At 45.5% G+C, this 27656-nt stretch overlaps 3 protein-coding genes and 1 long non-coding RNA gene across 16 annotated transcripts in view; 2 read left to right on the forward strand and 2 right to left on the reverse strand.

The window, feature by feature from the left end:
- Window positions 1-170: 170 nt before the first annotated feature.
- FOXM1 (forkhead box M1) lies at window positions 171-13145 on the reverse strand. 6 transcript variants are annotated; one of them, XM_045466841.1, is made up of 10 exons: window positions 12957-13145; window positions 12773-12832; window positions 9442-9990; window positions 8701-8846; window positions 7408-7599; window positions 6388-6516; window positions 5667-5711; window positions 4954-5026; window positions 4631-4806; window positions 171-2196 (listed from the first exon to the last, which is right to left on the reverse strand). In XM_045466841.1, the coding sequence occupies exons 3-10, from the start codon at window positions 9941-9943 to the stop codon at window positions 1171-1173; spliced, it is 2289 nt and encodes a 762-aa protein (XP_045322797.1). In that variant the 5' UTR covers window positions 9944-9990; window positions 12773-12832; window positions 12957-13145; the 3' UTR covers window positions 171-1170. The 6 variants fall into 6 exon arrangements, with proteins under 6 accessions (XP_045322797.1, XP_045322799.1, XP_045322796.1 ...); XM_045466843.1 differs by lacking the exons at window positions 12773-12832; window positions 12957-13145 and adding an exon at window positions 12036-12300 and having other exon boundaries at window positions 4954-5023; XM_045466840.1 differs by lacking the exons at window positions 12773-12832; window positions 12957-13145 and adding an exon at window positions 12036-12223.
- RHNO1 (RAD9-HUS1-RAD1 interacting nuclear orphan 1) lies at window positions 12304-19767 on the forward strand. 3 transcript variants are annotated; one of them, XM_045466867.1, is made up of 3 exons: window positions 12304-12401; window positions 16893-17144; window positions 18425-19767. In XM_045466867.1, the coding sequence occupies exons 2-3, from the start codon at window positions 16977-16979 to the stop codon at window positions 19019-19021; spliced, it is 765 nt and encodes a 254-aa protein (XP_045322823.1). In that variant the 5' UTR covers window positions 12304-12401; window positions 16893-16976; the 3' UTR covers window positions 19022-19767. The 3 variants fall into 3 exon arrangements, with proteins under 3 accessions (XP_045322823.1, XP_045322824.1, XP_045322825.1); XM_045466868.1 differs by having other exon boundaries at window positions 12339-12401; window positions 16873-17144; XM_045466869.1 differs by lacking the exon at window positions 12304-12401 and adding an exon at window positions 12846-12961.
- A 392-nt stretch (window positions 19768-20159) lies between these two features.
- LOC123592046 lies at window positions 20160-20508 on the reverse strand. Its single transcript, XR_006709568.1, has 2 exons — window positions 20395-20508; window positions 20160-20250 (listed from the first exon to the last, which is right to left on the reverse strand). It is a non-coding gene; the product is annotated as an uncharacterized LOC123592046 (long non-coding RNA).
- Window positions 20509-20798: 290 nt separating this feature from the next.
- The window catches only part of TULP3 (TUB like protein 3), a 65521-nt gene continuing 58663 nt past the window's right edge, over window positions 20799-27656 (forward strand). For 2 of the 6 annotated variants that reach the window (XM_045466859.1, XM_045466858.1), the window contains exon 1: window positions 20808-20999. In XM_045466859.1, coding sequence (XP_045322815.1) covers window positions 20959-20999 — 41 coding nt within the window. In that variant the 5' untranslated portion in view covers window positions 20808-20958. Of the gene's footprint in view, window positions 21000-27656 lie in introns of all 6 variants that reach the window. The other 4 variants (XM_045466861.1, XM_045466856.1, XM_045466860.1 and 1 more) reach the window with 4 other exon arrangements.

A 27656-nucleotide genomic window follows, 5' to 3' on the forward strand; every position in this document is an offset into this window, starting at 1 on the left:
CGTGCAGTGTGGGAGGCAGTCCAGGCCAAAGCCCTTAGCATTCTCCCTCACCTGCTTCTTCTCAGCTTCAGGCCTTACCTCTTCTTTGTCACCACCATGTCCAATATTTCTCACGTTCTTCTCCAACCCCTCCTTACGCCTCAGGGACCAGACACCGATGCACCAGAGACCACACTTCCACCCTGGATTTTATTGAGTTATGGTAGTGTTCTTGAGCTGGCTCACATGCATGTGGTCAGCTGGGGCCTAGGGTGGCTCTTTGCAAAGCTGAGGTGTGAGTGAGCTAAGGAAGCTAGGCAGGGCAGGACAGGGCCCTTTTAGTCTTCTCAAGCCTTGGGCCAAGTTCTTGGCAATGCTAGTCTCTCTGGCATGATTAGGGATATTATCAGAGAAACATCTCTTGGGAGCACATCTGGACACCCATTCTTTGCTTCAGATGCATCCATTCCCCCGCCCCCAATTCAACTCTTGACCCATTACGAGACCTTTTTACCTTTTACCAGGATTTCTTTGTGCAGGAAAGCTGACTTGGAAATGTGGGAAGGTGGGAGGGAGGGGCAATAAGAGGGACCCTAGGAAGCAGATCTGCTTGTCTGGGTGCCTACAGTAAAGAGCCCTTGAGGCAAGTACCCCAGGCCTGGAAGAAACCATGCACTGCAGGTCCTCCCTTCTCTGGGAATTAAAAGCAAGGAACAGAAGCAAACTGAAACCCCTTGTCACTTTACCCACCTTCTGGCAGTCTCTAGATAATGATCTAAGGAAATAAGCTTATATTTATAATTAGAGGTTAAATTGGAGAATATACACTATTTACAAGGAGCAGGGAAGGTGGGGGACTGCTGGGCACAGGCACAGTTTGGGGGGGGTTCCTAATCTCTTTCACCCTTTCTTTTGCTGTTCTCACCCTTCAGCTCCTAGCAGGGAGAGTGAGGAGTCAGATTTTCTCGGGGAGCATCAGGTGGCCCAGGGACCAGTCACCAGGCCCTCGCGGCTTGCAGAGGGCCCAGTGGCGGCCACGGCGTGACATCTGCCTTGGCATAAGCAGGCAAAGTGGAGCTAGAGGAGCGGACGGTCCCTGCCTGCTGTCCTCACTCAGAGGGCTTGGATGGCCCAGGTGCACGAGCTCCTGGAAGTGCGGAAGGCTTGGGCAGCAAGGGTAAGGTCAGGCCTCTACCGCAGCTCGGGAATGAACTGAGCCCAGTTGATGCTGTCAGGGCCCAGAGGGTCCTCCTCCAGGCCAGGGAAGCTGATGTCCAGGAGGACCTTGCTGAGGCTGTCATTCATTGTGTCCAGAACCAGGCCTTCCGTCAGAGAACGGTTGGCTGAAAGGCTGGCAACCTGTGACCCGGGGGACCCCGGCTTGGGGACTTCCATATCTGAGGGGGAAGGGCTGCTGAAGGGGTCAGAGGTGAGGTCAAAGGGCTCTGAATTGAGGAGCTCTCGGGGTGAGTCAAAGAGTGGGATACTTTTCAGCGGGGTGGTGCTAAAATCCGTTAGCCCCAGGGAATCAGGCAGGGGGCCAAAGGCAGCCTGGGGGGCTTGTACCGGACTGAAATCCAGGCCCCCTACTTTGGCTGGGGGTGTGAGCCTCCAGGATTCAGGGGTCATGGGGAGGGCAGACTTGCTCGGGGTGGAGGAGATGGGCGGTGTCTCCTTAATGGGTGTCTTAAAGGGTCCTCCCTCCTCCTGGCAGGAGCCAAGCCGGGAGGTGGGCTCGGAGGACACTGCGGGCAAAGTGAGCTCTGTGGCTCGCTGGGAAGCCCTGGGGCCCTCGGAGAAGAGTAGCTCAGGCTCATCCAGACAGGGAGGCAGGAGGTGCTGTTTTCTGCGAGACCGACTCATCTCCCGTCCCTCCCTGCGTTTGATCACGAGCATTTCCGAGACACACCGGGCTGGGGACTTGAGCCCGCTGTAGGACTTCTTGGGCCTCGGGGTGGGAGAGTGGGACGAACCCTCCCAGGAGTGCGACAGTTCCTCTTTAACAGATGGGCATGGTGAAGGCCACTCCTCCAAGGGCGGGCTCTCTACTTTGATGGGTCTCCCCAAGAGTGGCATTTCCTCCCCGGGCTGGATTTCTTCCTCCTTGATGGACTGAACTGGAAGCAGAGGAGACAGCCTTTCTCCAAGCAGGAATTTGTCCTCTTGCACAGGCCCTGCGGTGGGCAGAGGGGCCACCCCATCATCAGCTAGCAGCACCTGCAAGCGAAGCAGGGATATGGTGAGACAGAGCTCTCCAGGCCTTGAGATTCAACCCGGTCACCAGGCGGGACACAAGATCCTGGCTAAAGCAAGCCACATGCTGGTGCTGTTCCTCTTTTTTGTCTTTTTAAAGTTTTACAGACTATTAAATAGGAGAATATAGGATGAAGGCGGTGGTTCAATTCCGGGGAGTAAAAGTGCATTTAATATGGTGCTGGTATAATTAGTACCCATCAGAGAGAAAATAAAATTGGATGCCTGTTTCATACCATGTACAAAGACTTAAATAGAAGAAGTAAAACCATACAAATCCTGAAAGAGAATCTAGGAGACTACATGTACAATCTGAGGGTGGGTGCGACCTTCTTAAGCAAGACTGGAAACCCAGAAGCTGTAAAAGAGAAGAGAGACATATTTGACTACATAAAAACTTAAAATCTTACTGTGGCAAGAGATTCCATAAACAAAGAAACAAACAACAGAAGTAAAAGAAGTATCTTCAGCATAAAAGACTGAAGTTAGTATTTTAATAACAAAGAATTTTCACATATTATCAAAACCCCATAGAAAGATGGGCCAAGCCATAAATAAGTATCTGATAGTGAACAATTCCAAGTGACCCAACATAATTAGAAGGTACTCACACTTACCGATAAGCAACGAAAGATAAAATGAAACAAGGAGATATCATTTATATATAGCAGATGGGCAAATATTTAAAAGACTATACCGACTGCTGGCAAAGATATAGGTCTTGTCATATATTGCTGGTAGAAATGTAAAATACTGTATATGATTTTGGAAAACAATATCTAGCAATATTTAATAAAATTGGTAACACGTTTCCACTCAGGAATTTTGTGCCTGGTTTTCTATCCCATGGAAATACAAGCACTTATAAGAAAGATACTTGCAAAGATATTTACTGCAGTGTTGTTTATAGGGCAAAAAAAAACTAGAAGCAAAATGTACCCATAAAAGTGGAATGGCTGGAAAATTTTTGGCATAGCCACACAGTGGAATGTTAGGTGGCCATTAAAAAACAATGAATTAGAGCTAATGCCAAGTGAATTAGAAGAATTTCCATGTGGCAGAAAAGTGCAACGAGATCCCGTTTTTAATGTTCTGCGTGTTGTATGTGCCTATATAAAATGGCTATGGCAAGATGTATGTATGGTACACAGAGAGCACGGATGAATTATAAAAGCAAGCATACTAAATTGTCAACGGGGGGGATGTCAGCAGCAGGGATGTGGGTGAAGTAAAAAAGACTGCATTAAAACAAGAACAGTATATGTGCTACAGTCATATGGATACATTTAGGTAAAATGACTTATGGTAGTATGTATAATTTTATGTATATTTAAAAAGTATTTTTTAAATAAAAAAAAATAGGGGCACCTGCGTGGCTCAGTTGGTGGAGTCTGACTCTTGATTTCAGGTCAGGTCACGATCTCACGGTTTGTGAGATCAAGCCCTGAGTCAGGCTCCACGCTGACAGCACAGAGCCTGCTTGGGATCCTCAGTCTTCCTCTCTCTCTGTTCCTCCCACGCTCGCACATGCATTCTCTCTCTCTCTCTCTCTCTCTCTCTCTCTCTCTCTCAAAATAAAGTTAAAAAAAATAAAAAAAACAAAAACAAAACTAAAGCAAAGCCAAGTCTCTCTGAACTCCAGAGCCCATGCTGTTGCCATCTCAGTGGAGGAGGCAGGGAGGGCCTTTTCTTCTGCTCTATTAAAGGAGAGCTCTTGCTCACAAATCCTTCTCTATGTCCACACTTGATAGCCCATCAAGATATGGCTCCTCACCTTCTCCTCAAGCTAGACCACTGATGCTCAGCCAGGGGCCATATATGCACTCTTCCGCTCCCTATGGGATATTTGGCAATGTCCAGACACATTTTAGTGGGGAGAGACACGGGGTGCTGCTAAAGATCCCTCAGCACACAGGACCACGCCTGTCTACCCCCAACAAAGAATGATCCATCCCTAAATGTCAATAGTACCAAGGATGAAAACCTGACCCAATCATTCTGCTGTTACTAGGTATAAACTGGCATCTCCTGCCTCCATGGCACTGCCAATTAGAATGCTCTTGCTACACCTGTTTATCCAAATGTACGTCTTTCTAAAACCTACTTCCTGTGTGAACTCTTCCTTACCCAAGCCAGCCCATCTATCATCATCCCCCTGGTCTGAATTCTTATAAACTCATTAGGTATTCATGGGTCTTCTGACACCACTCATATTGTAATCCAAGTTCTTTTTTAGCTCTTCTAATGCTCTTGAATTTTCCTTTGTATTTATGCCTTGTCTACCCATATAGATTTATAAACTTCTCAAGGAACACTTAGCAGAGTGCTTTGCAAACTAGAGGTCCAACACTTTTAATTGACTGCGGTCTCTCCTTGGAGAAAAACCGAAGCCACTCACCTTGGGGGCAATACGGACCCGCTTGCTATGGCGGGCAAGCTCTGAGCTCATGAGTGAAGCTGCCAGGGGCAATGGCACCTTTACTGAGGGCTGCAACACCAGCGACTGGTTCACCGGGAACTGGATAGGTACCAGGTATGAGCTGACCCGTGGCAGCAGTGGTTTCATCTTCCGCCCTAAGAGGAAACAGGGGAGATCAGGAGCAGGGGTCCAGGGATAAACCCCTTCTCAATCCCAGGAGCTTTGCTCTCCTTCTCTGGGCTCAGACTCAAAACACGCCCCCAGAGCAAGGACTAGCCTGATGCCCACTCTCCCATACTAACGTGCGCCCAGTGGGAGTTCAGTTTTGATGGTCACGTTCCGGCGGAGCTCAGGATTGGGTCGTTTCTGCTGCTGCTTGTGGCAGATGGGGAGAGAAAGAAACCTGGGTTAATAAGGCAGGGGGAGAAGGCAGGAGAACCCACCAGCTGCTCTGGGACTGTGCACCGAGCTAACCGATGGCCCAGAAAGAAAAGGCCGTCTGGGGCAGATGCAGGTGAGCACTGTCTCCAAAGCCTGGTTAGTGGGAAGAGGTGGACGGCACACAGATCTATGATGGCAGGACAGTCCTACCACCTCATCTGGTGTCCTCACCACCCCCGGGGGATGCTAACGCGTGTTGTTCTAGGAGCGACAAAGAAAAGCCAGGTAGAAAAGGAAGAGAGAAAACTGCCACCTGCCAGGCCCATGCCATGCACTTGTGGTTGCCATCTCGCACGAAGCCCGTGGCATGTCCTGCTGCCACACCCCGCTCTGCTCAGTGAACCTTCGTCATGCCCAAAATGTGGGGTGTGGGGAGGGGAGGGAAGTGGGCAGAAGCTGGTGGGGGAATGAGGTGGCGGTATAAATTTCCTTACTCCCAGAAGCTCAGGGGTGCTCTGCCTTCAGGGCTGGAAGTCACATAGCCCCAGGCTCCCTTCCCCTGTCCACTAAAGTCATGCTGAGCAGTGAAAGGAAAACAAGGCCAAGCCCCGAGCCAGGAGGAAAAGAATCTTACTGATTCCAAGTGCTCAGGCGATTGTGGAGACCCTGGGTCCAGTGGCTGGTGGCGGTCAGGCATTGTGGGAAAGAAATGAAATGAAGTTACCACCAGCGTGGCCAATCTGACCAGGTCGGGAAAAACAGCTATTTCTGTTTGATACTGAGGGCCACCCGGGACAACTTCCCCTCCCAGGAGAACAGTTAGAGCTGATAGCGGCCTTATGGGCACCCTGAAATCCCCAAACAATCATTTCTGAAAAGAGGTTCTGATGGCTCAATTTCTGGTCTCCAGGCTAAAGAAGGGCTCTTTTAAAATGGTTTTCCAGACTTTCTCTGTAAGAATCACCAAAGATGCCTGTTAAAAATATGTATTCCTGGCCCTGTTCCAGACCCACTGAGTCAGAAGCCCCCAGGGAGGGACCTGGGAAGCTGTATTTTTTTTAACAGGCGGCAGGCAATTCTTATCTGCAAGGCAGTTAGGGAAACACTGCTCAGAGTAGTCCTCTGTTTGGATCAAAACGGTCTCCTCCACGGCCTGGTCTGGCACAGAAGTGTGTCATTTGGTATCTGTCAACTGTACTGAATTCAGCTAGTTTTATACAGCTCATCTCTGGGCTGGCTGGCTTTTAACTCGGCCCTGGCCAGGTAAGATCATCACAAGGAGGACTTGTTTCCTTTTGAGATGGATATTATGATGACCAACTCTGGCCCTATTGAGATGAAGCCAGGACACTCACCTTAAATACCTGGTCCAATGTCAAATAGCGATTGGCACTGGGGTGGATAGTCCAAAAGGAGACTTTGCCATTGGCAGATGTCTCCCGAACAAACATGTCATGGAGAGAAAGGTTGTGGCGGATGGAATTCTGGAAGGAGAGAAAGACAACTAGTTACCAGCTACTTCAGCTTCTGAATTATCACCTTTGATGTTTCCTGAGGCTGAAAGCAGCCTCAGGCCTCCCCCACTGTGGCCAGCAGGATCCTCATGATCTTGCCTATTGGCGACTCTCTCCCCTGCCGCTCCACACTGCAGAGTTGGCAAGCTGGGCCATCAAGCCATCAGTCCATAAAGCCATCAGCTGGTGATAAAGGAAAGGACTGGATGGCTGTCAGCAGCAAGGAACGGGTACGGAGGCTATGAAGCAATCAGTAGCAAGACAAGTAAGTAAAGCAACTAAGAAACTAGGAAATTTCTTTGAGGTAAGACAGTGCAGTTAAGAATTCTACTGTGGAGGAAACAAAACAAAAAACCCTTGCTTGGAGTTGCCCACCTGTCAGAAAATCAACACTGTAGCTCTGACAGTGTGGAGTGAGCTACAGCAACTCCAAGGGACCTCAGTGTTCCCACAAGTACAATGAAGAGAAAGTCCCTGCCTTCTGGAGATGACATGTGACATTATAGGAGGTGAATCTCAGGTCACAAGGCTCAAAGACAGCATTTTTTCATTGCTACTTAGTCACTCCAGCTGCCTTTCAATGTAGTGCAAAAGTAGGCTTAGTGTTACACTGGAGAGACTCCATTTAGGTAGGGACCAATGAAGTGCTTTGCAGAGCTGTTGTTGACCATTTTTTGCCTGGATTCAGCAGGATCAAGTCACAGTCTAAAAGATACAATTGTTTATAATTCCAGCTTCCTTTGCATTTAACTGCTTCTCAGAGTACCAGACACAGAACTGCTGCACATCTGTGTAGACAAACTGCGGGGTCAGAGTGACCTTGACTTTGGTTGCTATGGGTTGTCATGGGTTGTTATGTACCTTCCAGCCTGGCTTGGCAATGTGCTTAAAATAGGGGAAGTGGTCCTCAATCCAAGTATAGATGTCTTTCAAGGTCATGCGTTTCCTCTCGGTGCTATTGATGGCGAATTGTATCATGGCCATGTAAGAATACGGTGGCCGCTCAGATACAGAGTCCTGCCAGGAAGTTGATGCTCCCGGGGGCTCCTCAACCTGAGGGTTATGAGAAGCCAAAGGCAAGGAGAAAAAGGAATGACATGGAAGAGTTCATAAGACCTCCCCGGGGCCCCTTAAGAACATTCCCTAGAGAAAACTTTAACCTGCAGAATTATACTAGAAACCAACTCATCTGAGACCACTATTCCATAGAATCAAATTTTAGGATTAGGAACGGTAGCGATGTCCCTAGACAATGTGGAGCCATTTCTCTGTCACTGTTCATTTTGTCGAATATACTGTCCAATAATAAGTGGAAGTCCAGTACCCATCTTTCAGACCTGGGAGGTCAGGAGACCAAGGTCTTCGTCTGCATTCTACTAATGTGATGTGAATAAAACTGTCTCTTTTCAGTGTTTCTATGAGAGACATATTCCCAAGAGCATGGGACAGACAAACGTCTGCAAAACACACATCTGGCTAAGTCTTAGGCAAAGAGCTGATCATTTACATTTTAAAAAACGGAGCTCTAACTTTAGAAAGTGCACAAGTTTGAAGCAAACAGCTGAGTTTTTACTTATGCACACATCCATGCAAATTTTCACTTTCATAAATGTTGTTGAATGAATGATTTAAGGATGTATGCAACAATGTGGTAACTGTGAAAAACAAGCCTGGGCCAAATCAAATTTGATTGCTGGGGAAGTATTTAAAATTCACACCTCAGTCACTTTATTTGCTATTTACTGTATCTTCTAATAAATCTATCTTGTTAAAAATGCTCCATTCCTTTCATGCTGTTGGGGGTGTCTCTTTAAAGTTCAAGTGGCTTTCCACACTAAGATCTCTTCATCATTTCCTGAATACCTACTAAGTACCTGCTAAGGGCAGAGTACTAAACTTCGTGTTAATGGAATACAGAGTGAGCCAGGGGAATCTGCCCTCAAGGAAATTTCAGAGACCGGGCAAAAAAAAAAAAAAAAGATTCCAGGCAGAAAGGTAGGTAGCTCAAAAGTTATGCAGAATCACAGTAAGTGAAGTGCTAATACCGGAACCTGGAAATTCTCCTCCACAGGCCACTTGATCCATTTCCCTTCTTAGAAATTTCCTGCATTGGCCCTGACTTCCCTGGTGAGTGACAGAACTGTTCACCTTTACCTGACTCTGCTCCAGGTGACGATTCTCCTTTTCCTCCGTCTCTTGCTTGATGCTGCTGGAGCCCAGTCCATCAGAACTCACCTTTCTGAGCCACTGGATGTTGGTCAAGCTGTTGTCGAGAGTGCAGCCTGCTGCCTCACCGCCAGCTAGAGGGGAAACAATCCGAGATGCCACTTAGCTGCCCGGTCCACTGCCTGGCAGGCCCACTGAAATCGGTGGTTAGGGAGCAGCTCTCTAAGACCTCTACCCTTAGGGACAGGGAACACATGCTCAATCTAATGTGGCCCTCAGATACTCTGCCCCATTATGGATTTCAGGAGAAATTCAGGAGCATTGCTCCAGCTGCATTTCAGTGAGCCTTACGATCAGTCAAGGTAACCTTACAAAAGAGTTACTGGGTATTGGCACAAAGAAAGTCACTTTTCCTCCTCATGCTTCAGTTTTCTCCTTTATTAAAATGGAGAAAGATTCTTATTTCCTTATATGGTCAATGGGAAAGATAACTAAAAAAAATAAACATCCTTTTCTAATATGAAGAAAGTAGTAGAAATGCTAAATTATACTTGGGGCACTTTCGATGGTGCCCAAAGGATCTGGGTCAAGGATTCGAGATGAAGAAAGACAAGACGTTCCCCTGGTTCAGGCTAGGTGCCTGTTAGGTATCAATGTGACGGACTGCGGTCCTTGCTACCAGAAAGGAAAGGCTGGGCTCCTCACTCCTTTGCCTTGCAGGCCACGTACCACAGCTCTCCCATCTCTGCCCAGGTAGGGCTCCAGGTGGTCTAGGTAGATTCACATCCCTAGTTGCAGGCTTTGGTCCCAGGGTCTCAGTGACCACTTCTGTCCTCCTGGGATCATTGCTGGTTTGGGCTTGAGGCTGGTGTCCTGAAGGGTGCGTGGGGGCTCCCCCAAAGCTGATGAGGATGAATTTGTTGGGCCCACTGCTGCCACTCTCTTTTCCTTTGGCGGTCAATGCTGTGATGATGCTCTGGATATTGGCATTGTTAGGGATGGCCACCACTTGGGTGTTGGGCATGGTGGGGTGGTTAATAATCTTGATCCCAGCTGGAAACTTGCAAGAGTTGGAGTCTGCCGCCCCCTTGGAGGCCTGTGCTTGACCAGGCTCTTGCTGGGCAGGGGGCCTCTTAGGTTCCTCTCCTGATGTTTCACCTGGGGCATTCTGAACAGGAAGGGGCAGCCTCCGTCTTTTCAGAATCAGTGGCCGACGGGGGCTGGTTTTCATTATGAATCTGTGCTTTCACTCTCCATTGAGAATCACAAGTATAGACCCTGGAAAGTGCAAGGAACAGCAGGATGTCAGAGATTTGTTAGGCTGAGAAGGAGGTTCTGTTAGAGAAAGGCGTTTTCCTCTTTCCATGATGAAAAACATGAGCCCATGTGCCCAGGTTAATGATCTCTGGGCCTCATAAAGGCCTCAAACAACGAGGAGATGAGTTGTACGACAAAACAAGGCTAAAACTGAAGCACTTCAAAAGGGGAAAGTGGGATTGGGTTGAATGTAGGTCAACATGGCCAAAAGTCTTCTGGAAGCTTAAGAATGTTTGGCTACAGAAACGAGTGGGACAGTTACAAAAATGTGGAAGTTTCTATCACTGTCTCCTATAATACAGATCACTTGTAGTGACTGTAGGGACAGGAATGCTGGAATAGGAGGACATTGGCAATTTTAGGAGTCCTGACAAAACTCTGCTCCCATAATCTATTTTACGGTTGATAAAGCCGGTATATGTTTATAGCATCTTAGTTATAAATAAAAGAATCAGTGCCCATAGAGGAAAGGAGGGGAAGCGAGGGGAGGGGAGGGGAGGGGAGAGAAAGGCAGATTGTAATCTTGCTCTCATGCCATCACCTCCTTCACAAAATCTCAAGACGAAACTGCTCTATTCAAGGCCCATGGTGTTATTCATTTCCCAGGCCATTATCCTTGCATTTATAAAAAGTTCATCTTTCTTTCACAATTTACGATTTATTTATTTATTATGTATTTATTGTACTTTTATTTTTTATTGAGATAGAATTGACACATAACATATTAGTTTCAGGTGCACAACATAATGATTCGATATTTGTGTGTATTCTGAAATGATCACCACAGTAAGTCCAGTTAACATCCATCACCACACACAGTTACAATTTTTTTTCTTGTGATGAGAAATTTTAAGGTCTACTCTCTTAGCAACTTTCAAATATACAATATAGTATTATTAAGTATATAACCACCATGTTGTACCAATTTACAAATTATTTATATAGTGACATTTTAGTACTTGCATGTGCTTATTCATATTTTAACTTTCTAAGCATGTTACTGTATTGCTTAATTTCTCTTCCAGAACTAAGACTATAATCCATTATCTCCTGACTGATAGAATGCGCTATCATCAATATGTTAAGGTGATTTTGCAATGTTAAGGAAAATAGATACACAGGATACTCTGCTATCATGTAACATTGTGCAATCCTATTTAGAGGCACTTTGACAGAGGAATGGGTTGTTTTAGGACATCTATCTCCCTGAAAATGACTGTGACACCCCTATGACATTTGCTGTCTGCTTAGAGCTCATAGGCCCTCTCCGCTCTGCCCCCGTCCCTTTCCTTTATAACCAGGTTTCCTCTACTTTAAAATCTCAGTTTTACTTCTACCTCCTATCTCTTCAGGCCTCCCTCTCCCCCCTGCCAAACAGTAGATACTATTATTCCTTCCCCATTCCCAAAAGATATCTTCCTGGTCTAAGGCTTAATTTTGCCTCCTACTCTCTGACCAGTCTTTTCTTATCATTGCCAACACTTTATCTAACCTAGGGGACTTCCAGACTGACCCCTCCGACACCACTGCCCATCCGGACCAGAGAAATCTTGCAGATTCTAAGGATCCAGGAGAAGGGCCCTGGAAAAGGGTGGAGCGGAGGCAGTGTTGCTTAGTGGTGAGAGCGCCTGGGAGCAGGGGAGGATGTGGACAGGTTTGTCTTTGACTTAATGCAGAATAAAGCCAGTCTTCATCCCAGCCAGTCTGCCTAGAAAGGTAGGCCACCCCAGCAGCCCTCTCAAGGTTGTGGGCAGGGTGCGGAGGTCAAACTTCCAGGGAAGGCCAAAAGGTGCTTTGAGAAAGGAGTGAGGACTAGGCCAGGAGGTTGGATGCAGAAAAAGTTTGCACCCTCTCTCAGCCCTGGTTTCCGTGTGGCCCCAAACCTCCACTCGGGTCGCGTGCCCTGCTACTAGACCCCCTGACCTCGGCGCCCGGGCCCGGGCTCCCGGGCTCCCTGCCTCTGCCCGGGCCGGGCCTCAGACTCCATTCCTCCGCCCCCCGCTCACCTCCCGACTGCAGCCGCCGCCGCTGCTGGGCTGTGGCTCCAAGGGCGGGCTCCGAGCTCCTCCAACCTGGGGGCCGAGCCAGGGGCCCGGACAGGGACTCGCGCCAGGCCGGCCGGGTCCCCGGCGGTGCGGGAGGGGTGGGGAATCCCGGGGGATCCCGGGAGGGGAGGGGTCCCGGGCCGGGGGGCCGGGGGTGGGGTCGGGCACCGGAGCTTTCAGTTTGTTCCGCTGTTTGAAATTGGCGCCGGCGGAGCGTTGCGGTCACGTGACGGAGCGTCGCCAATCGGCGGCCGCCCTTGTCTCCGCGTTCCGGGCTCGAACGTCGCGGCGGCGGAGGGGAGCTGAGGCCGGGAAGCCGCCGGGCGGGTAAGGCCGGACGACTACCGGCTCGTGGGGAGGGAGCGGCCGTGGGCGGCCCGGAGGGCTCAGGGGGGCTCCCGCGGCGGGGGGCGGGCGGGGACGGCCGGGGCCCTCGGCCTGCGCTCCCTCGCGTGTTCCCAGTCCCTACCCTGATCCCGCCCCCGACGCCGCTCCTCCCGCCTCCCTCTGGCCTTTTCCAAAATCTCTGAGGCCTTGGCTTCCCCGTCAGGGGACACCGTACTCCATTCACCTAACGATCGGCTAGCTATCTCGACTAGTCGCCTAGCCTATCATCTCATTTCAGCTTCCAACATCTTAAATTCCATACCATAAAGCTCTTTGACTAATGTAGTCAAGAAATTTTGTTGAGCACCTACTATGTGCCAGGACCTGCTAGGATACAGTGGCCGCGGAGATTCTTTTCTTACCCTGGGTACCTGTAATGGGAAGAGAGAACAGAACAGACGGTTTTGAAGAATCAAATAAGCAAACGGAGAATTACAGCTGTGAAGGGATAAATTAGAGGTCACTGATAACTGAGTATCTACAATAAGATCTTACCTTAGGTAGGTCAGGAAAGGCTTTTCCGAACTGAAGCTTGTTGGGAGATCTGATGTCTTTGTGCAAAGAAAGGAGTGAAACCCTCAAAGCAAAAGGATTAAGGTGTGCAAGGAGGTGGTGGGAGGAAGATTGGTAGGTACAAAGGCTGAAGACCATCTGAGGAGTCTGAGCTAAGAGGCCTGAGTGGAGTGTGGTGTGAGATGAAGCTGGAGCCACAGAAGTAGGACCTTAGCCGTAACTAGGGGAATTTGGTCCTTATCCAGAAATCAAACATTTTAAGCAGAAGTGAGTCAAGATCAGATGACGCATTTTCAGGGCATTTTGGAGTGGATTAGGGTAGACCACTTAGGCTATTACAATACTCCGGATCAGAATTGTTGGAATTGAAGGGTGGTGGGGAGAGAAAGAGAGTGACAGGGGAGAAAGGGGCATTATTGAAGACCTACTTAAGAGGTAAAATCGTCAGGGCTTGGTGCTATTGGATGGGGAGACAGGAGGGAAATGTCAAGGTTTCTGGCTGCATCACTACATGAACGGTGATACCATTCCCTGAGCAAGGGCCTTGGAAGGTAATCACCTGTGGAGCGGATGCAGGGGAAATGATCACGAATTCAGTTTTAAACGTATTGGGTTTTGAGGTGCATTTGAGTCCTCTGGTTGCTGTCAAGTAGGCAGCAGGTATATGGGTCCTGAGCGTGGAGAACTCTAGGCTGAATATATAAATACTTAAGTCACCTACTTTTAGGTGCGAACCGATTGCCTAAGAAAGGTGTAGAGTAAGGAATGCTCTGAGGCACAGCCAGAGGGCAAGGTTAGATAGTGAAGGGACTGATCTGTGATTGTCACATAAAGAGGATGGATACGGATCTATATAGGTTTGTATGTTTGGTTTCTGGAAAGTGAGAATATTTTCTTTGGTGTCTCCCGGCTTCCTTGGAAGTAGGAAGTAAGGTCATTTGTTAAGAGAGAAGGGAAATGCCACTTGGGTGGCTCAGTTAAGCACCCGACTCTTGATTTTGGCTCAGGTCATGATCTCATGGTTCCTGGGATTAAACCCCCTGATGGGGCCCTTGAGTGCAGAGCCTCTTTGAGGACTCTCTCTCTCCTCTCTCTCTGCCCCTACCCCCTCTCGTGCTCTCTCTCTCAAAATAAATAAGCATTTATTATTATTATTTTTTTTAAAGAGAATGGGAGTTCTGAAGTTTTAAGAAAGTGGAAACATCTTTTTTTTTTAATGTTTATTTTAATTTTTAACAGAGAAAGACAGAGCATGAGCAGGGGAGGGGCAGAGAGAGAGGGAGACACAGAATCCGAAGCAGGCTCCAGGCTCCAAGCTGTTAGCACAGAGCCTGACGCGGGGCTCGAACTCACCGCGAGATCATGACCTGAGCCAAAGTAGGATGCTCAACCGACTGAGCCACCTAAGTGCCCCTGAAAGTGGAAACATCTTAGGATAATCATTGCGGATAATGAGCTGATGAAGGAAACATAATAGGGTTGCTGTTGAGCACTGTAGTGTCCATTGCAGGCTGGCTAACGTCACCACTTTTGACTGGAGCCATTGCTATTGCTGTCAACTCTCCCCTGAACTCCTGTAGCAACTCTTTAGGTTGTCCTGCTGCCTTTCTCCACGCCCGCACTCCCCAACACACCTTTTCTCACAAACCACCTCACGTTATCTTTGAAAAGTATAAATCACATTATGTCCCTTACCTGTCCAGGGCCTTGTGGACACTCTAGGAATAATTCCATCACTCTAGGAATAATTCAATCTGGAGTCCTTAACCTTGCCTGTGAACCCATTCACATCTGTTACTGCTCTCCAGTTCAGCCATGCTGACCTTACTGTTTCTTGAACAAATCAGACATATTCTCACCTTGTGATTTTTGGATTTACTGTTCTCGAAGCCTGTAGTATTCTTCACTCTGCCTTTCTATTGATTGCTTATTCTCCTTTTTTCATTTCAGGTATTTGCTCAAATATCACCTTTTTTTTGTTGTTGTTAAAGTTTATTTATTTTGAGAGAAACAGACAGTGCAAACAGGGGAGGGACAGAGAGAGATGGGGAGAGAGAGAATCCTAAGCAGGTTCCGCACCGTCACCACAGAACCCGATGCAGGGCTTGAACTCACTAAGCTGTGAGGTCATGACCTGAGCTGAAACCAAGAGTTGGACGCTTAACTGACTGAGCCACCCAGGCACCTCTCAAATATCACCTTTTCAGTTACCTTCCCTGACAACCCTGTCTAAAGGAGCACTAAGTAGGCTCAACCCCTTATCCTGTTTGACTTTTCTCCATAGTCACTTCCCAACTAGGATGTAAGCACCATGAGGGCGGGATTTCATTTTGTTCTCTGGCATATATTTCCAGCACCAGGAGCACTGTTGGTACTCAGTAAATATTTGTTGAGTGGCTGAATGAATGAACAAGTAGATGTGTGTATTACCTGTGTTCTCCCTAAAAATGTTTAGCTGCTGAGGTAGAGAGTTTGTTCTTCCTTTTTTCTTTCCCTATATTTCCACGGCCTAGTGACATAAATCAGAGCAGGTTACTTTTGATTGTTGGCTGTATGAATGCATCACGAATGGCCAGTCTGCCCTATTGCCAGACTTTCTAGGATGCCCGGCTGTTCCTCCCATTCACTGCTCTGTTGAATTCAAACATCTTTCCCACTCTTCCACTGATGAAGTTCTTATTAAAGTTGATCTGGTTACTAGAGTCCGTGGACACTTTTTTTAGACTTTTTATTACTCTGTGGGTCCTCTTGATCCTTAATCCTGCCTCTGTCTCTAGCCTCCCATCTCCACTGACACAGCCCAGATTCAGGCCTCATCGTTTCTCACTTAAGTAACATAGCAAAACCTCCTAAACTGGTCCCTGTATTTCCAGGGTACTTCTCTCCTTTCCCACAGTTGCCAGGATGATCTGTCTAAAAGACAACAACCAACTGTGACATTTATGAAACTGCTGAAAAAATTGAACATGTCTGGATATGTAATAATGTTAAAGAATACGTATATGTAAGGTTTATTCATGGGAATGGTACAAAGACTGGGAATGTCATATTTTCTTCAAAATAATACAGGTGTAGGGAGGTGGATAAAGGGTGTGGATGCATCCAGATTGGCTATGGGTTAATGGTTGTTGGAGGCTCATTATATTATTCATTCTGCTTTTGTGTATGTTCAAAATTATCTGGAGTAAAAAGTTAAAGAAAAAAATCCAGGTGTGATCACATCCTTCTGCTTGAAAATCTTCGGTGATTCCTTAGGCTAACGTCTAAACTCCTGTGGCACTCCTGGCTTTTCTTATCTGACCCTGACACCAGGTCTAGCCTCTCAGTTCCTATATTCATCTTTTCATACCTGTGTCTGGCTACATAGTCTGCAATACCCTGAATTCACAGTGCCCTTTCAAGTCTCTGGGCCTTTGTATGTGCTGCTCCGCAGCCCAGAGGGCCTTGCCCTCTCAGCTTTTTGGCTTTCTGTAGCCCTTTCATACTAGGTCAGATATCATCCTCTCTAGAAAGTCTAAAAGCCTCCTCTGGGATGAGTGGAAGCATTCTCCTCATTATTGTAATTGTCTCTCTCCCCCTGCTGGACTCTTCAGCTCATTGAAGAAAGGGACAGTCTCACCTATGAGTCCCTACAAGTACTTGGCACTTGATAAATGCTTGTAGAATCAATGGTTCTTCATCTTTAAATTCCCAGCACGCAGCATGGCACTCAACACGTGCTTGGTCAATTGTTCATTGACTGAATGTTGTTGAATGTGAACTACCGTGTTTTTACTTGGTGTAGGAATAGGAAGCTGTGCCGTCCAAAGTATTGAGGTAGGAATGGTGGTTGATAGAACTGGCTGGCAGAGTATGAGGAAGAGCTGGGGACGGAATCATCGGAATTATTTTTTCCCAGCTTTTGTTTCTTCTCTGCAGGCATGGGTTGGAATCGGAGCCTGTACCCCGACCTGACTACAGCTAGCATGATGTGGTTATTAACCGCTCTTCATTCACCTATTGATGCCTCCCAGAAAAAAACGCCGCCAAGGGTTCCAGAAAGCCCAGCTGCTATTCCAACAACCACCACTGGAGGGCCCCAAACACCACTATGGATCTGCACAGCTTCCCATCACTCACACTAGACAGGTGGCCAGCAAGCCCATTGACCACAACACCATCACTTCCTGGGTAGGCCATGGGATTCTAACTTTGACTTTTGCTCATTTAGGCTTCTCAGGATGCTGACTCTTCTGCCCCTTGAACCAGGGCCTCCAAAGAATAAGATTTATGGGGCAGGGACAAGGAGGCAATGTACTCTTTTTGTCATCAGCCATCTTCTCTGGTATATATCTTTTCTAAGTTCAAGCTGAGGGCTGGTTGGAATTGGAGTCTTTCCCCCCACATTCTTCTTAAAGAGTTCAGTATAAAAGTTTCATTAACCAGTAGCTGGGTGAAAAAGCCAGACAAATGGCAGAATGAGTAAACAATGAGATTATTCCCTGAGCTTCATGTGAGAGGTAAAATATTTAGCTAGGCACTATATTTAGTGTTTCATAGAAAATGGCGTGTCCTATTTTTTGTTTTTAAATATTTGTTTATTTTTGAGAGAGAGAGAGAGAGAGTATGAGTAGGGGAGGGGCAGAGAGAGAGGGGGACAGAGAATCTGAAGCCGGCACTGTGCTGACAGCAGTGAGCCTGATTGGGGCTCAGACTCACAAACTGTGAAATCCTGTCCTGACCCAAAGTTGGATGCTCAACCGACTGAGCCACCCAGGTGCACCGTGGCATGTTGTGTTTTGACAGTTTCGAAGCGCTGGGAAGAGAACAGAACTACTATATTTCAGGGAGGTGGTATAGCCAAGGGCCAGACAAAAGCAAAAATCTCCACGTAAGAGTGCTTGATTAATAAAACTTGTTCAGGATTGCCTGGAAGAACCATAATACTTGCTTCGGAATTGTAGAAGAAACTGAAATGCTAGAATTCTGTGGATGAGAAGAGGAGTGAGCATTTATTGAGAACTCATCACGTGCCAGGTCTTAGGCCAGTTGCTGTCCATATGTGATCTACTCCCTATTCTTGCATCCATCCATTCACTTTCCTGGGGGCCTTCTTGGTGCCAGGCACTCTGCTGGGTGCTGGGGATCAAAGGCGAAGAACACCGCCCGTCTCTGCCCTCAAGGTTTAAAGATAATTAAGCAAATTGCAGCCATGTGGTGTGATAACGTGAAGGTGGCATTGTCCCCTTTCTTACACATGAGGAAATGGAAAACCAGATCGAGTAACTTGCCCACACCTCCTATCCCTTTCTCTTAATGTCCCATTAGACAGATGTTTTGTTTTGTGTCCATTACTATAATGGGCCCCCATTTAGATTCTGGTCTTTGGATGTAGTTTCCTCCTTCAGGTTCATACCTGGTACCTAGCCCTCCTCACTTCTTTTTGGTTTTTGTTTTTGATTCTTACTTAGGTTTCACCTCAGTTTGATACAACAGGAGAAAGCTGGTTCCCAATGAACCAGAAACACCATCACCGAAACCAGGCAAGACTTTCAAGTCGAAAATCCATCACCTCCAAGTTTCCACATCTAACATTTGAGAGCCCCCCGTCTTCCAGTTCAGCCACACTTGGGATCCCCTTAACCAGGGAGTGCGCCAATCAGTCAGAAAAGTACATTTCTGGAAGGCCCTTAGTTCCAGTGCTCAGTCCTCAAAGCTGTGGGGAGCTGTCCACACATACACTTCAAAACTTACCTTACGTGTTCATTCCACCTGATATTCAGACCCCAGAGTCTTCGTTTGTGAAGGAGGGGCCCATTCCCCCAGATCAGAGGGAAGATAGCCTTCCAAGTGGCTCCTTTCACACCAGTACTCCCAAGACCCCAGGGCCTGGGCCTGTTCTAGTTAAAGACACTCCTGAGGAGAAGTATGGGATCAAGGTCACATGGAGGAGACGACGCCACTTGTTTACTTACCTCAGGGAGAGAGGGAAGCTGAATAAAAACCAATTTCTTGTGAAAAATTCACTGGATTTCTCAGACAGCAGCAATCTCAAGAAATTTTCATAGAGTTGCTAAATTACTTTTCTGGCTCACAGAAGTGTATGTCAGAAGAATAAAATGCAAATACTGCCAATAACATCAACAGAAAAAAGATAGTTTAACTAGAGACTTGGAGTCATAAGGGAATTTGATTCCCAGCTTTGCTTTTTAAAATGTCTTTTCCTAAAAAGTTTTTAGTGTCATAAACAGTTCACTTTAAATTTTTCTTCTATTAACTGTTTAAAATTTTAAAGTATCTTATAGTAACTGTTTAAAATGTTTGTAAATAAATGGTTGCAGAAAGGTTTTAGAGAACCCTGCTCTTGATTACTGGTCATGCAGCAATACTGCCTTCTCCACAAAAGGTCTTCATTGTTTTTTTAAGCCACTAATTAATCCTCTAATCGCCCCATTCAACCTAATTCATTCCACATTTTTGAGTACCAACTCTTGTGTCAGGCTCAGCGGCAGCTTCCTTTGTGGCATGGTGGATGGAAAAATCAAAGCAACCTTTTTAGAGCTGAGCAACCTTTTTAGACCTCTGCAACCTTGCTCATCTGCTAAAAAGTCAGGATGAGGAAAGGTGCCAAGCCCTGTGTTAGTGAATACAGTGGGATCAGGGGCAAAAAAAAGGGGACAGAGATGTTACTTAAGCTTGCTGTGTTTTGGTTATATTTCCATTCAAACAAATCTGAAAATACCACACAGGGTGGGAAAATGATTTCTTGTAATGATTGTTTAAAATATGTAATTAAACATGGAAACTTTTCAGAAAGACTGCTTACCATAACTAATGCGAAACTACCCAAAAACTGCCTCCATTGCCCTTTTGCCAACACGGATAGCGTCTCCTTCAACTGCAGCCATTCAGCTTTAAGAACCTATTCTGTTCAGCCCGAGCTAAACAAGCAGGGATTATTTCGTTTTATTTTATAGATGGGGATCTGAAGCCCAGATAATGAACTGTGTTTAGGGTCACACAGTGAGTGGAGGCTGACACATCAAGGCGATGCTCTGCTCTCCCAGCTTGTGCCAAGTCCTGTGCCTCTTAAGCGAACCCGATGTGGAAACAGCTGACCTCGCAATGCTATAAAATGCGATAACTTTTACCAGGATATTTTGTAGAGGTTATAATGATATGTGTAAGTTGGTGGTGAGAAGGAGGTGACGGTTGGCGACAACGTTTATTGGAAACGAGAGTACATATTTAGATAGCGGATCTCACGGGATGTGGATGTTTGAAGATCGTTCATAGGCTGTAGAGAAAGATAAATGGGAAAGGTTCCTAGAGTCTGTAGAGTCGGTCTAGCAATGCTTTAAAAGTTTGGGCTGGAGGAAGGGGGCCTGAAGTTTTGTTCAATTGGAGTGAGAGACCAGGTAACTATGAAAGATGCATTTACCCGGGAATGACTGCCGTAGTGGGTACAAGTGTGGTTCCCGGAAGGCTCTGGTGTCAGGGGAGGGGCTGGACTGTGACGGAGTCGGCGGACGTCTATGAGTCCTAACATTACATAGACCTCTGGAAGCGCTCTGGGTGGTCTTCGGGTAGACACTGCTGGGATGTGGGGAAGCCGCTCCGTGGGTGGCGGTTAGGGGGATGGGCCACTCCTCCGACAAAGTGACTTCGCAGCTGGAAGCCAACACTGCTGAAGCGAACACATCCCTCCACCCTCGGCCCCTTCCCCGTGCCGCGGTCCGTGGACCCAGCCCTACTGGCGCGTCACCAGAGCTCCCGCGCAGGCGCCTTTAACTCCTAGTGCCTCCGCCCCTTAGAAACCCTCCCGCATCTGGGGGCGGCAGCAATAGCCAATGAGAGAAGAGCGGTGGACACGAGGGCCAATAGGCGGTGGCGACAGTGCAGAGTGTGGTTGCCAGGGGGCGGGGCCCGAATGCCTGCCAGGCTTGCCACCCTAGCAGCGGAGTCGGGGATTGTGGACGTGGTCGCCACTTCCTGAGCTGCGGGGATGGAGGCGTCGCGCTGCCGACTCGGACCCCGCGGGGACAGGTCCGAGAGGGGTGGTGGCTGGTTTCGTCTCGAGCGGGGCGGAAGAATGGAGTGAGACTGTGGCGCTCCTCTCTGGGAGCTCTGAAGAGAGAAGGCGGTGGGCTTGGGTTGGGGAGGTAGGGACAGATTTGGCGGCAGGAGGCGAATCCCCTATCCCCTACTCGACGGTGGAGGATCCCCTTTTTATCGGTGGGCGGTAGGAGGCAGCGGTTCTGCAGCCGGTACTGAGGGCAAAGACTTTGTGTTCTGGTCCCTGCTTGGGAAACTCTTGGAGTTTTGGTTACGAGCTCGCCTTGCTCTCTGTGGGCCTCGCTTACTCAAAATGTTCGGTATTATTGCTTCTCACGCACTGCCGAGCAGTGTCATCATAATTGAAGTGGATGAAGTCTTTTCTCGGGGTGTCGCAGGGGAAGGCTGTGGGTGATATTTAATCATTTGCTCTAATGCCATTGTTTTTGGCAGGCGGTGCTGAATTCTAGAACAGAGTCCGAGAACTGAAAGTGCAAAACTGTTCTTTAGCTTCTATCTATCTGCTTTACAGTAATTCTTATTTAGGATTGTTCGTCTTATTTGTCATCTACCATACCCCTTGTTTGTGCTTCTTTTTCTCTGCGGTGCCGTTTTTTCCTGCCTCCGCCAGGGGGAGAGCCTGGGAAATACAACAATCTGAAATCTCAGTCTGTCAATTTCTTGTTAGCTAGGTTAATGAAAAGTTAACAGGCAGCGGCATGAAATCATTGGCTTCGAACTTTGGTATTGTCTGAGGATTGAAATCATACACGCCAACTGTATTCCCCGCTTTTTATTCCATTACCAAAGCAAATAAAGATGTAGCGTGTAATGATTTAGTCTGATGTTTAGATTAGTAGATATTTAAGCAATTCTAAATCATTTAAAAAGTCACGAAGGAGGCGTTGGGGATAGAGAACGCCCATTTTCCTCTTTTATCTTTTTATTTACGTGATAGCTGCTCTCTGAGAAATTTCTTTGCTACGCTTTCTTTTTCTCAAGATGAGAGAAAAATAACCCACGTTTTCGGACATAAATATGGAAGTGCTAGGAGGAGGTAGAGCTAAAAATCAGCGTCTTCGTTGAATTCAGATGGTATTTGTTTACTTGTGGGCATTCAGTAAATTAATTAAATGAATTTACGGAAGTAAATTTCATGGGTACCAGATGTTGATCTATGACTCATGATTTTGGGGGGAAAAAAGGAATTGACTTAGAAACCGAGACCATGAGGCAAAATGGTTTTTAATTTATTGGACCTGAAGTTTAAAGGGATAATTTTAAAGTTTCCCTCCTTTTTCTTCCCAAAGAAAACAGCTCTTTAATTTAAAAGCAGACATCAAAGGAGAGTGAGTCACCAAATGTGTCTCCTGCCCTAGGTAATTTTAAGTGCAGTTTCTATCACTACTTAACTCAGTTGTTGCTGAGAGGGAGTGGAACATCTCTTCTATTTTGGCTTCAGGTTGTGTGTTTAATGGTTTCAATGAGTTTTTGGTATTAATACATTTCAGTGTGAAGTATAACATCTGACTTTTAAATTTCCTGTGTTTTTTTTTTCTTTGAATTATGTGACTGTTTTCCCATGAAACAGGTTTCTTTTTTTTTTTCTAATTTTTTTTAATGTTCATTTATTTTTGAAAAGAGAGAGAGAGACACAGTGTGAGCAAGGGAGGAGCAGAGAGACAGGGAGACACAGAATCTGAAGCACGCTCCAGGCTCCAAGCTGTTAGCACAGAGCCCAATGCAGGGCTGGAACCCACGAGCTGTGAGATCATGACCTGACCTGAAGTTGGATGCCCAACTGACCAAGCCACCCAGGCCCCCCCCCTTTTATTTTTAAAATTTTTTAACGATTTCTTTTCAACAAAATGGAAAAATTACTAACCCCAAATATTTCCTATTTCTGAAATATTTAGTGAAAATTGGAGATGGAATTTGAAACAACACTCAGGACCTTTGGTGAAGCTAGGCATTTTATAGTCTAGATTCCTTGGAGATGCTTGTGGTTGGTTGGTGCTAGAACTTGAGCTCTTTCTGGCCTTTTATTCCTGATAGATAATTGAAGGTATGGTGAGAGATTTCTTGGTGTGATGTGACCTTGCAGCCCTGTTGATTTAGAAAGTCATCTGTGGTTTATCCACACGCCATGCTTTCTCTTTAGAAATATGAACAGTAGTAGCTGGAGGTTATGTATCATCCAGGCTTGGTATCCTCTCTCATGTTCTTTCTTTTTTAAATGTTTCATCGGATCAACTACTTGTTGACAAATAAAGAGACTTAGGGTTTAAAGATACTCAGATTATCCAATACAGGACTGCAGTATGTTTGGTAAATACTAAAAGCTCCCAATATCAATCATGAATGTATTTTTCCAAATGTGAAAGCTAAATACAGACTTAGAAAGGAGAGAATAATCCCTGCAGTAAATTCTCTTTTTTCTAAGATCCTTCTGTTCCAAGCAAACAATTCAGACAGTTTTTGGAATAGTTTTTATTTCTGATTTCTCTTATTTTTTCCTATGGAAACTCTGCTGTTTTTCCTGCATTTGTGCCTGTTGAAAGAAAATGGTAACGTTTCTGCTTACTAAGGGGAAAAGTATGCTTGAAATTAACTCAGAGGAGGAGTTGAAGTTGCTTGCTTGAGGATTTTAGGACTAGAAGGGGACTTGATAATTCGCCTAGATCTCCTGTTTGAGAATAGTGGATTATGGCTTCTTTAAAACTAGAATTTCTTGCAGTCTGCTTTTGCTTTATTTTCTCTGAATCAATTCACTAGAAATAAGCTCTTTGTTCTACTGAATCTGTTCTGCCTCATCAGACATCCTTACTGTTAGTAATAATGAAAGCTGCAAAATTTTCCTGGCCTGGTTACAACTTAAATCCACTTATGCTTGAGAGAAGACGCCCTATCCACATGCCGATTGATGTGCTGTCTTTATTCACTTACTTTAATACCTGGTATGAGGCTTGATAATGAAGATTGCCATGTCTGTCTCTGCCTTAGAACTTCTGTGAAAACACGAATGATTAGCATTGTGTCATATGCGTCACCAGAACCCCCTGGAAGACCACAGTTCTGAAGAGGGTTAGAGTAATGCTTTTATTTTTTATAAGATGGCATTTGCTGTTTGACCGCATGGTATTGTGGGAGGCACTGGAAACTTCCTCTGGGTTCCTGAGTTCTAATCCCAGCCTTTTCTCTCTGTAGCAGTGTGATGTTGAGCCGCACATCTCCTTCTTTGGCTTCAGTTTTCTCCTCTGGAAAATGAGGCTTCCTTGGATGCCCTAAGTGATTTATAACGAATTAATAAATAGCAAATATATATATATATTTAACAGCACATGGCTCAAATTTCAAAAGGTACAAAATGATTTTCAGTGAAAAATGTGTCTTTTCTTATTGTCTTCATGTCACCTAGTTCATTGATGGGCGTCTTATGAGAACTTTCAAAGATATTATATTAAAAAATCTTCAAATATTCTTTCCCCACTGCTAATACTGGATGATTTTGAGTTTTAGGGTAAAATATAATTAACTAAACTCAGATTTCTACTTTCATCATGGGCAAGATGTATTTTTAGAATATGAACTATAGCAGGGCGCCTGGGTGGCTCAGTCGGTTAAGCATCTGATTCTTGATTTTAGCTCAGGTCATGATCTCACAGTTTGTGGGATTGAGCCCTGGGTTGGTGGAGCCTGCTTGGAATTCTCTCTCCCTCTCTCTCTGCCCCTCCCCTGCTTGCACACACACTCTCTCTCTCTCTCTCTCTCTCTCAAAATAAATAAATGAAAGCACTAAAATAAAATTTTAAAAAATGACCACATTAAAAAAAAAAGAATATGAACTATATAGTTACTGCAAGTTTTAATTTTTTTCCTGTAGTAATTAAAGTATGGAAAATAGAACTGTAAGAAGAAAACAAAGATTATTTTTCAGTCTTCAGGAAGAATAAATCATTGCTATTCAGCTTTTCAGGAAGAAACTTCAATAAATCTGCAGTTTGCCTTTGATTTTAGGTTTTATTTTATTTTATTTTTTTTATTTATTTATTTTTTTCAACGTTTATTTATTTTTGGGACAGAGAGAGACAGAGCATGAACGGGGGAGGGGCAGAGAGAGAGGGAGACACAGAATCGGAAACAGGCTCCAGGCTCTGAGCCATCAGCCCAGAGCCTGACGCGGGGCTCGAACTCACGGACCGCGAGATCGTAACCTGGCTGAAGTCGGACGCTTAACTGACTGCGCCACCCAGGCGCCCCAATTTTAGGTTTTAGAATGAAACAAATTTAATAGAGGATTGACCTGTTTCCCTATTCTAACAGTTTAATTTTGTTACAGCAATGCCATATGAGCCAGAGACAAAGTAGAAAAGAGTGTTTTGGCTGAGTAAAGTTCTTAAGCTGTGCATTAAGGGAAGATCTGTCAAGATAAAATTATCAGTAATAAGGGCTTACATTTGGGTAGCTTTTGCAGCCTTCATAGTGTTTCACTCATTTGATCTCTTTTGAGCTTCATAGCCCTGAAGAAAGCAGGGCTGTCGTTGTTATCTTCATTTTATAGATGGGGAAGTTTAGGCTCAGAAAGGATGTGATGTACCTAAGGTCACATGACCAGTAAATGATGTAGCCAAAGGTAAAATTCAGAAGTAAAATCCAGGCTTTTGATTTCTTCTTCTTTTTTTTAATATTTTAATTTATTTTTGAGAGGGAGCAAGCATGGAAGGGACAGAGAGAGGGGGAGAAAGGATCAGAAGCAGGCTCTGTGCTGACAGCAGCAAGCCTGATGCAGGGCTGGAACCCATGATCTGTGAGATCATGACTTGAGCTGAAGTCAGCCACTCAATCTGAGCCACCCAGGTGCCCCTGAGGGAAGTCTCCTCTTCCCTCCCCACCCTCCATCCCCCACCACTTTTCAAAATATCTATTCCAAATATTCTGGATGCCATTTTTACATATAAATGATAACAACAGATACTGATTACATTCTGATTATTTTTAGGATGAACAGTTGAAATCATGTTTTAGTGAAGTACAAATGAGTATTAATTTCATCCATTGTAAAGGGAATAGAAATACTTCTTTGGTATTGTTAGACACGCGCGCGCGCGCGCACACACACACACACACACACACACACACACACACACAAATGCACTTTCATCTCTACCCAAGAAATAGAAGGGAAATAAGTAACATTCCTGAAGAGAGAAATGTAACCCCTGAGGAAAGGAGAATCAGGCAAAAGGTAGAATGAACTTAGATTCTGAGTAACATGCCTTTTTAAATCTAGAAAGAAGAAATGAAGTTTTTTGACTTCTGAATCAAATTATGCAATTAAAATAACCTTTCTGATTGGTTCACTCGAAAGAATGTTGTTGCTTTTGTTCTGTGGAACATGCAAACGGAGAGGGTTCATTCTGAAGTAATTTTCCTTGCTGCATATTTGGGGACAAACTGATGATTTAATCAGCTGCCAACTTTTCCTTCTCGTTGCCTCTATCCCCAAACAATTCCCCCTTCTTTCTGAAGGAAAGAAATGGGCCCCACTAAATGGGCCTCTTAGGAAATGGATTTTCATTCCCTAGGTTCAATTAAGTTAGTTCCAGATTGTGGCAGTCATTCAAGTAGAAGACAGCTGAGACTAGAATACTAACATTCGTCCTCAGAGGAGGAAGGATAGCTTTCAAAGGAGTCTTTTCTAGCAGTTCTAATTTGACCTTTACATACCTTTCCCCGGAAGCAATGTTTTGTTAGAGCCAGAGGTATTCTTGGTGTCTCAGTACATGTGAAAATATGGCCTTCCAATATTAACATTTGGGATTTGGGATTTGGACAAGGCGAATCTATTTGTCAGTTGACTTAGAGAAAATTACTTTATTGATAGCTCTTGCCCCAACTACCTGTCACCGTAATCAGTTCAGACCATGAAATCTGATGACTCTTTTTCACTTGTATATACTATAATCCATTCCTCCCATGGGTTTCTTCAGCGTGCATACACTGGGTTGGAAATTCTGCTACCTAACAATTCAAATGAACTGGCATTTTGACTGAAAAGATTCTTGGCAGACTTATTGAAATACCATGGTAGTGAAATTCCAGACTCTGCTGACCGTTTGAGTGTGTGTGGTTGGGGTGTGGGTTAGCATGCTGAGTTGTTCCACTTTTTGACCGTTTTGAATAATACTGCTATGAACATTAGTGTCCAAGTCTTTGTGTGGACATATATTTTTATTTCTTCTGCATATATACTTAAGTCGAGTTATTGGGTTATATGGTAACTCTATGTTCTACAACTTGAGGGGCTATCAGACTTGTTTTCCCAAAAGGCTGCAGCATTTTACATTCCCACCAGCAGTGTGTTAGGGTTCCAATGTCTCTACATCCTCAGCATTACTTGTTATTGCTATCTTTTTGATTATAGCTATCCTAGTGGATGTGAAGTAGCATCTCATTGTGCTTTTTTGGATTTGCATTTCTCTAATGATGAATAATGTTGAGCATTTTTTTGTGTGCTTATTGGTCATTCCTATATTTTTAGAGAAATATCTGTTCATTTACTTTGTAAACTTTTAAATTGGGTTTTCTTTTTATTACTTAGTTGTAAGAGTTCTTTATATGTATTCTGGATGTGATTCCCTATCAAAT

This window comes from Leopardus geoffroyi, chromosome B4 (assembly GCF_018350155.1).
Source record: "Leopardus geoffroyi isolate Oge1 chromosome B4, O.geoffroyi_Oge1_pat1.0, whole genome shotgun sequence".
Classification (NCBI taxonomy): domain Eukaryota; kingdom Metazoa; phylum Chordata; class Mammalia; order Carnivora; family Felidae; genus Leopardus; species Leopardus geoffroyi.

What these genes read in the sequence shown, in the direction of transcription:
- FOXM1 (XM_045466841.1), bottom strand. Translation starts at nt 9,943, where the DNA reads ATGAAAACCAGCCCCCGTCGGCCACTGATTCTGAAAAGACGGAGGCTG. An exon ending in TTGCCAAGCCAGGCTGGAAG is followed by an intron (nt 6,517 to 7,407) that starts GTACATAACAAC and finishes CTCTCCTTCCAG; the next exon opens with AATTCCATCCGCCACAACCT. An exon ending in CATTGGACCAGGTATTTAAG is followed by an intron (nt 5,712 to 6,387) that starts GTGAGTGTCCTG and finishes GACCGCCACCAG; the next exon opens with CCACTGGACCCAGGGTCTCC.
- RHNO1 (XM_045466867.1), top strand. Translation starts at nt 16,977, where the DNA reads ATGCCTCCCAGAAAAAAACGCCGCCAAGGGTTCCAGAAAGCCCAGCTG. An exon ending in ACAACACCATCACTTCCTGG is followed by an intron (nt 17,145 to 18,424) that starts GTAGGCCATGGG and finishes ATTCTTACTTAG; the next exon opens with GTTTCACCTCAGTTTGATAC.